This window comes from Sorex araneus, chromosome X (genome assembly GCF_027595985.1).
Source record: "Sorex araneus isolate mSorAra2 chromosome X, mSorAra2.pri, whole genome shotgun sequence".
Taxonomy (NCBI): Eukaryota; Metazoa; Chordata; class Mammalia; order Eulipotyphla; family Soricidae; genus Sorex; species Sorex araneus.
In genome coordinates this window covers 99375135-99383645 of record NC_073313.1, presented here as the reverse complement: position 1 = coordinate 99383645, position 8511 = coordinate 99375135, and the positions used below count along the sequence as shown (strand labels likewise).

Genomic DNA, 8511 nt, shown 5'->3' with positions numbered 1-8511 from the left:
TTTAAAAAGGGAGGGGTTCGTTAGGGTGATACCATTTCACTGAAATTCTGCAGTACCACCCTTAAGAATGTCATGCGACGACTAGAATGGGAAGGAATGGGAGTGAAGACAGATGTTCGGCAACTACACCACTTCTGCTTCGCTGATGGCATCGTTCTAATAACACCAAACATTAGCCAAGCGGCACAAATTCTGGGCGACTTCCACCGCGAGTGTGGAAATTTCGGAGTGCAGCTGAATCTTACCAAAACAATGTTCATGAAAAAGTAAATAGTCCCTGACGTTCCATTTGCTCTCAACGGAACAAACATCTCCGAATGCAACAGCTATGTGTACCTGGGTCAAGAACTCAACAGAGTTGAGTTCTGACTTGGCGCCAGAACTGCGCAGGAGGAAAAGAGCAGTGTGGAATGCCTTCAAGAGCGTCAAAGAATTGGTTAAGAGGACAAAGAACCTCCTGCTCTGGGCACATCTTTTCTATTCCACCATTCTTCCTGCACTAACATACGCCTCAGAGACCTAGGCCCTACGAAAACAGGATGAGAACACTATTCGGGTATCCCAAAGAAGAATCAAAAGAGCTATGCTTGGATTATCATGTTTCACTCAAAATGAGAGAAGGAATCCGGAGTTCTGACCTCCGTCGATGATCAAGAATCAGGGACACTGTCTCGTTTGTCAAGGCGTCAAAAATCAGATGGGCCGGACACGTAATGCGATTCAAAGACGACCACTGAACTAGAACTGGTACTGAGTGGATTCCACGGGACATCAAAAGACCGTGTGGCCATCCACCAACGAGATGGTCAGACTTGTCAAAACCCTGAATGAACGGTTCGAGGGTCTTCCTGTTCCTGGAGCAAGCAGGGCTACACTAGCATGCATCAGGGATGAATGGAGACATTATTGGCACGCGCTCAAGTAAATTGAAGATCAATGGGATGACAAATGATACAAGTGATACATAATTACATGCACTTTTCCTGCACTTGATCACTAAAAATTTTAGCTCTCATCTACTAACACTCAAGTAGCTAATGCCACTTTCTTTGTTATGCCACAGAGCTGTGTATCCAGTCTTTCTCTAGGAGGTCAGATTCACTCTTTGAAATTCAATTTTTAGTTGTCCTTTTATGATCTCATTTCTCTGGTGGATTTAAGTAAAATTATGGTTGCCATATATTCATTTGGCTTTCTACTTTGAATGTTTTTAGAACATATTTGACCCATACACATTGACTAGATTATTTTTAATGTATTCATGAGTACATAGGTACATGACTTATACAGCCTCTTTAGTGAATCTTCATTACATTCCCTAGGAAATTGCAGAAAGAAACAGTATGGTACATTCCTTATTGGTTAAACTCAGGACACACTTGATAGCACTGATGTCAATGACTACATAAATGGTATCCATATCCATCACAACAAATTTCCAGATCTACTTGAGTACCTCAGGAGAAGTCTTCTTTAAGTCTACTCCACCAATGTATTTGTGATTGTGGGCAGTGTATTTTCTGATCATTACCTAGTTGATGGCAAAATGGCTATACTTCTTTTTTATGCCTTTATTTCTGTTCAGAGTATCTTGCCTGCACGGCAGAGCCTGACAAGTTACCTGTGCTGTATTCTTTGCTGAACTAAAGGAAGGTTAAGAGAAATAATGTGACACACTGTCCTGGCAGTAAAACTTTACCATTAAATTTTATATTCTAATCAAGCTACGGAGCTATTTCTCAAGAGATATAGCCACATGTCCAATTGTCATGGAGTTACCTCCCTTCTCTGGTATTTTCTCCAGTAGTCTGACATTTCTTTTGAATGACTTGCCAGTTATGTTGAGAGCAACTTGGTGAAGAGAGGAACGAGAAAGGTCGCCTCTAGAATACAGTAAGTACAAGTATTTGCTCAACCTTGGCCACCCATGGAAATGCCTCGATTGGGTCAGAACTAGTAAAATGTAATCTGAGCACCTATTAGTCATGGACATTTATGTGCAACCAGACCCACACGGCAGCTGTGCATCAAGACAGACCTGAAGTCTTCCTATTCTGTACATTTCAGGAACTGGTCCCAACACCTGAGTTCTCAGGTAGCCAGGGACATAGGCTGGAGTGAGAACTTGTTCTTCTCCGGGAAGTAAAAGTCAGTCCTAACCTTTGCACAGGTGTTCCAGATCCTTTGCCTTCCCTATAGAAAAAAAATTCAGGAAGAGGCAAAAAAATGAAGCAAAAATAGTTTTCATTGAGATGTAGAGAAATGAGGGAGAGAGAAAGAGAGAGGTATGTGTTTAAAACAGAGCACATGTTTCTCCAGAGTGGAAAAGTCAAGTTTATTTTCAATGATCTCCTTACGACTAGTGATTTAGGTGAGATATTATATATCTTATATATTCAATATACGACATATTATATGTATTATATATTCACTAATATTATAAAATGATTTTCTGAAAGTGTCAGTCACTTTATATTCTAGCCAAGCTACAGAGATACTTCTAGAGTATATCTTGAAAAATATAGTTTGTATTATACATATCCATTAATAACACATGGATAATATTTTCATTTACACCTTTGTTTAATGCTCTAGAGTTGTTTGTCTTTTCTGAGATTTTCAGTGGCAAGGCAAGAGAGGAAAAATAGGGTTAGGATTAGCTAGTTGGAATATTTTGGATGCTTTCAGTGTACACTGGGGCAAAGAAGTTCCTAATTGCTACCTACATGAAGTGATTTGAACATCCTGGACCAGATTGTAAGAACCCTTTTAGAGAACATGAAGGCTGCCTGTGGGTAAAGGCTTTATATTGGTTGTTTTTCAGATAAAACACTTGCTCTGGATCAAATACTTATTATCTCTATTAATTAGAAAATCATGGAAGGAGTAGTCTCTCAAATTTCAGTGTGTGTAAACATCAGAAAAAAGAAAAGAGGGGCTGGAGCGATAGTACAGCAGGTAAGGCATTTGCCTTGCACGTGGCCGACCCGGGTTCGATTCCCAGCATCCCATATAGTCCCCTGAGCACCGCCAGGGGTAATTCCTGAGTGCAGAGCCAGGAGTAAACCCTGTGCATCGCCGGATGTGACCCAAAAAGCAAAAGAAAAAAAAAAGAAAAGAAACGCCATGACTAATACACACACAATATCCTTTGCCCACAGAGGGTTTGTGATCAAGTGTTATGTAGTGTAATAGAAACAGACTGTGAATCACAACCAAAAACTGAAAACCAAAATAAAAGATTAATAGGAACAGGCAAACTTAATTTTAATATTTTATTTAACACAAAAATATAAAATATAAATATATTACACAAGAAATCATAGTATTTGTGTAATGTTCTTAGTAATACTTTGAAATGCAATACTTTGAAATACATATTTCAAAATGTAACCAACATAAACAGTACCAATTAATTATACATTACTTTTCAAAAGGTCTGTGTCACTTCAGTAAAAAAACAATAAGTACAATTCATATATTATATGGGGGGTGGACTTTACATCACACTCTGGCTTACTGCTGGCACTGTGCTCCAGAGTCACTCCTGGAGGTATTTTTGGGATGATACGGTGTGCCAGAGATCAAAACCAGGTTGCATTAGTCATTTTCACTTTTTTTCTAATGTGGTATGTTACTATAAAATAAGAACTATAAAATATACAATAAGAACAAGCTATCAACTACTCTACTAAGTATTAGTTTATATTATATGTTTTATCTCAGTCTTTGACTGCACAGTATAATTTTGTTAATAAGTCTTTAAAATGCATGTTATGATTTCAACATTAAAACAGTATTGAATTGACTTAACTCTGACACTCTTCTAAGTCTTCAAACTGCAGCATGGTTTCATTTCAACAGGAAACACTACACCTGAGCAAGTATTTACTAAATCTTTGAGATGCAGCACTAATTTCAACATGCAAACAAAATGAAAAAAAGTTAACACTCCTTAAAAAAAGTTAACACTCCTTTTCTTTACTGTATTTGACAAGCAGTATATTATCTCCACATGTCACCAATACAAGTCACAAATTAGTTATTCTTCATCCGCTCTTATTAAATTTTGGACAGATTATATGTATTTGACACTTAAATCACATCATTTTTCTAAGCCTCCAAATGCTGAGTATTCCTTAGCTGTTTATGGCTAGTGTGTACCTTACTGAATAGGGTAACTGTAGTGGAAGTACACAGGGCAGAAAGACAGACAGAATGGTATGTTATATGAAAAGAATGTGCGTAAATGTTAAAAGAGCAGCAGCAGAGACAAATCATTTGTTAGTAAGGCAGATAAAACTTCTTTAAGAAGATAAAATTTATGTCATGAGGTGAGGTTTGAACAACTATGCAATAGCATAAGGATTCCAGCATGGATTGAGCAGACTGTGTAAGGGTATATGTGAAAAACAAAAATATGGATAGGGAGGGAGTAGCAAAGTAACTTTCTCAAATGCCCTATTAAAAAGTGGTGAATCGGGCTGGAGAAATAGTACAGCGGGTGGAGCATTTGCCTTGCATGCAGCCGACCCGGATTTGATTCCCAGCATCCCATATGGTTACCCCGAGCACCGCCAGGAGTAATTCCTGAGTGCATGAGCCAGAAGTAACCCCTGTACAACGTCGGGTGTGACCCAAAGTGCATTTTAAAAAGTGCAAGAATCTAACAAAACATAGGAATGTCTACGTGCTCAGTAGCTTGAGATCAGAGGCTTTATGCACACCTGGAACTACCCATGTCACAACAGATACTAGTGAATTCTGAATGTGTGAGAAATAAAGAACAATAAATCAGTAGAAATGTGTTGATACAGATGCCAGTAGGTATAGGCACAATTTGTCTACTATCCTCTCATTTACAACTGGTTTCTCATTAGGCAACCCAAGAAAATCTTAAGTACAAAAATGTTTAGAGGTTCCTGAGGGAAAAGTTACTGGCTTCAAAAATTATCGAATCCAGAAAGGGTTTTCATTGTTAGGACTTGTAATGATTGCTCACTAGTCTATAAAACAACCAATCAATGTGAGCAGGAAAACTATATACCATGACTGGGTAAACATGCTACGTACCCAAAATGTGCAAAATGTGTTTGGGTAACAAAAAGTTGTAGCCAGCAAGCAATTGGCAAGACAACCAAAGAACCATTTACTTTCATCTCTTTCCTTTTAGAGCTCTAACTTTAAAAGTCGGTTTTCTTAAATGCAGAATGTTATGTATTTCTACAAATTTTGCTTTCAACCAAAGAACCATTTACTTTCCTCTCTTTCCTTTTAGAGCTCTAATTTTAAAAGTCAGTTTTCTTAAATGCAGAATGTTATGTTTCTACAAATTTTGCCTTCAGGGAAAACATTAAGTGCTTTAATAGGTTGGTGCCTCAAAGTGTGTTAATTAAGCCACATTCAAGAGTAAGCCACCATTGGTACAAACCAGTAGCAAACCGTGAATGGTGTCACATTAGTCAAATTAATTCTTTGTACTGGAACATTATGCACGAGAAATGGAGCAGTACATGTCTTCCCGCTTTGCCACTTGTAATATGTGCTTCACTTGGGCCTGCACTTCTGCAAGTTTCTGTCGGTTCACACAGACGTGAAAATTTGAGTGCTCATAGCAATGGGCAGGGATAGGATAAATCACATACCGAAGATTCATCCAGGTTGTTATGTGTTGCAAAAAGTTTATGAGTGCAGGCATTGAGATGGCATTAAAGGCAAAGCTAAAGACACGAAGCTGGGAACAGCGGCTCAGGGGTGGTAGTAGAGCAGAGAGAACAGAATCAGTCATTTTGCAGTTGTTTATCTCCAGATGCTGCAAGGTGCTTGAGACCCTCTCCAGCAGAGTCAGAAAGGGCTCATAATCATCCCGAAATATCTTGTTGTTACTCAGATTTAGTTGTTTTAAGCAGGTGGCCTGAAAGCTCTGGGACAGGACAATTATATCGCTTTTAGAAAGATGACAGAGAGACAGACTCAATGTAGTCAACCGAGGTTTCAGGACTCTAGAAAGAAAAGAAAGGTTATTCCAGAAGATATAAAGACTGGACTAGAGAAGGGACCTTTAAGTTACAGCTACCTAAGAATATAAGGTAAAGTAATTTGTTCAAAATTTCTAACAGCAAGTTTAACTAGCTACAAGGGTACTGGAGCTAGAATCTACAGATTACCCTAGGACAGTTACTAAAGTTTACCAGAAGGATGGAGTGAAAAATTTATAAACACAACATAAAAAATGGTGGATATCATTCATTTATTTAGTGAAGATGAGTCTGAGCAAGGAGCCATCTGAAGTCTCCCAATTCATTAGCCCCAGGTTGTCTCCCTTCAAGGTCTAAGCCTTGAAGAAACTATAGGGTCAAAAATCTGGCAGTGTTAAACAATTGTGGCCAGTTTATGGAGATGTGCATCATAGCTATAGCAGTAAAAATTTCTCTGCATATATGCCTCTTCCCTAAATCTAAAGGGCATTCCCATAGAACAAGGGAATTGTTCCCTGGTTCTGAAATTTTTTCCAACAATATATCTTAATATTTCTCATGGTGTCTGCACATGGTTGACCTGCTAATAAAACAAATGAACGTGCACAGGTTCCTTTTCTAACCCTGCTGTCAAACCACAACGCGCTCCTCTAGTTTGACAAGTTTCAAACTCCAAGGAACAGCCAGGGAGAAGGGAAAATAGAGGTTTAGGAATATTGGGATGGATGTTTAGTGTCCCCACCCCTTCACCTGAGCAGTCTGTGCAGCTGATCTGTGAGGCTGAAGGAAGACAAGCTGAGCTCCTGAAGGATTTCCAGCTTCCCTAGCCAGGTGAGAAAAAAGTTGAAGTTTCTCCCCTCACAAGAATGAAGAGGAATGGCAGTTAGCTTAATGATTTCCAAGTGGGTCAAATGAGGAAAAAGGCTGATGACATTCTTCAGGTGAACCCGATTCACTTCCAAGTGATTAATGCATGCTGCATCCAGGAACTGCAGGCTCCTTGTGTGCACACACATGGTATCAATTTGCAATTTTCTGCAGCAGATGTGCAAGGATCCAGCACTCTGCTCAACCTTAGTCTTAAGAAAAGAAATGAATTGCTTTATTCTCATGGTACAACTAAAGGAAATGTCCACCAATAACTCAATGCGTTTCCTGGCTGATACAGACTCAGACTCTGAAGCACCCTTTCCAAGGCACCTAACTCTATCCTGGGATTCTTCTAGTTTAAGGATAGAGTGCTGAGAATAAATACAGGATCGGAAACAGAATTGGTATTTTGCCCTGTAATAGCAAGTTATTCCATGGTGCGAGGACTGTGTTAAATCCAGGATCCTCAGTTTGGAGCCCCTGTAAGGGAGAAAAGGAGACAATATTTGAGAGGTGGCAGGTTCTATTATTATGCAGCAAGAACAATGATGTGGAGGTAAAAGAGAAGCATTTGCCCCTGGTTTTCACTCCACATGTTATTCACATACAAGTTCTTTCCATACAAATTTATGCACCATTCATTGTCTCAAAATTTCCTCACCTTTGCTTCTAGAGAATGCATTGCCTATGACCTTCTACTAAGCAAGAGCATTCAGTAAATAAAGTCATTCATACTATTCTTAATCAGTTCTAAATTATAGCCAATTTTGTAAGACTTCAGGGTATGTGTTGGACAACAGGCACACAGAGATTCTGCATGCATGGCTGGTTATTTTGGGAAGATTCTTGATATTACCCAGCGTCAGGACTTAGCATACCTGCTTGTTAACTCACTTTGTCTCTATTGAATTAGTCTTACCCTGAAGAAGAGTTCTGGGTGGGGAGGAATTGCAGACCATCCACCAAGGCTTCCAATATGTCATAGGGTGATTCTTCTATATCCAATGTCCCGATGTGCAGACACTGAAAAGGCCAAACCTTCACTATTTCCTTCAGCATATTCTTGTGTCTGCCTAGGAAGGCAGTGGTGAACAGTTGAATGAAGATTTGTTTAGGAAGGACCTGCAGGGCGTGGATACCGCCAGGCTCATTACTCATCAGACTCTTTGCAGCAATCTCCAGCAGAGTGGGTACAGACCTTTGATCCATCGTCACAGGTCACAATCCTGCTTCAGAGTGAGGAATATTTATAAATTCTGAGAATTCTGCAGTCTCCTGTTTGACTCCAAGATTAGTAAGAAACAAAATAAAGAGTTTTAGAAAACAAAGTGAATCAGATGGACACCACAGGAGACTTCTCCTGGAGGCACAGAATAGAAATACACATATGACTAGGTGTCTGAATACATACGTGTTCACATATATGTGTAAATATGCCAAGTTATGACATATGTGTATATTTAGTGTAAGATAACATAACATTAGGAATCATATGTAGGTTAACAAAAGACATAGCATTGACCACCTTAACTCCTTTCCTCCTGATATTTCTGCTCCAAAGCACACAAAACAAGATGAAAGCTGAAAATTTACACTAAAGTCAAAATCACCTCCTCATCATTATCTTAAAGTATAGGAGGCAAATACTTCAAAATAATTGTGA

At 39.0% G+C, this 8511-nt stretch overlaps 1 protein-coding gene across 1 annotated transcript; it reads right to left on the bottom strand.

Moving 5' to 3' along the window:
* Window positions 1-5488: 5488 nt before the first annotated feature.
* LOC101547407 (melanoma antigen preferentially expressed in tumors-like) lies at window positions 5489-8057 on the bottom strand. Its single transcript, XM_004606407.1, has 3 exons — window positions 7768-8057; window positions 6729-7328; window positions 5489-6002 (listed from the first exon to the last, which is right to left on the bottom strand). The coding sequence occupies exons 1-3, from the start codon at window positions 8055-8057 to the stop codon at window positions 5489-5491; spliced, it is 1404 nt and encodes a 467-aa protein (XP_004606464.1).
* Window positions 8058-8511: the final 454 nt, after the last annotated feature.

Bases quoted from the DNA above. Each gene is read 5' to 3' on its own strand.
- LOC101547407 (XM_004606407.1), bottom strand. From the start codon at position 8,057: ATGGATCAAAGGTCTGTACCCACTCTGCTGGAGATTGCTGCAAAGAGT. The intron at 7,329-7,767 runs GTAAGACTAATT...TCTCCCTTACAG, and splicing joins ACCCAGAACTCTTCTTCAGG to GGGCTCCAAACTGAGGATCC. The intron at 6,003-6,728 runs GTGAAGGGGTGG...TTTTCTTTCTAG, and splicing joins CAGCTGCACAGACTGCTCAG to AGTCCTGAAACCTCGGTTGA.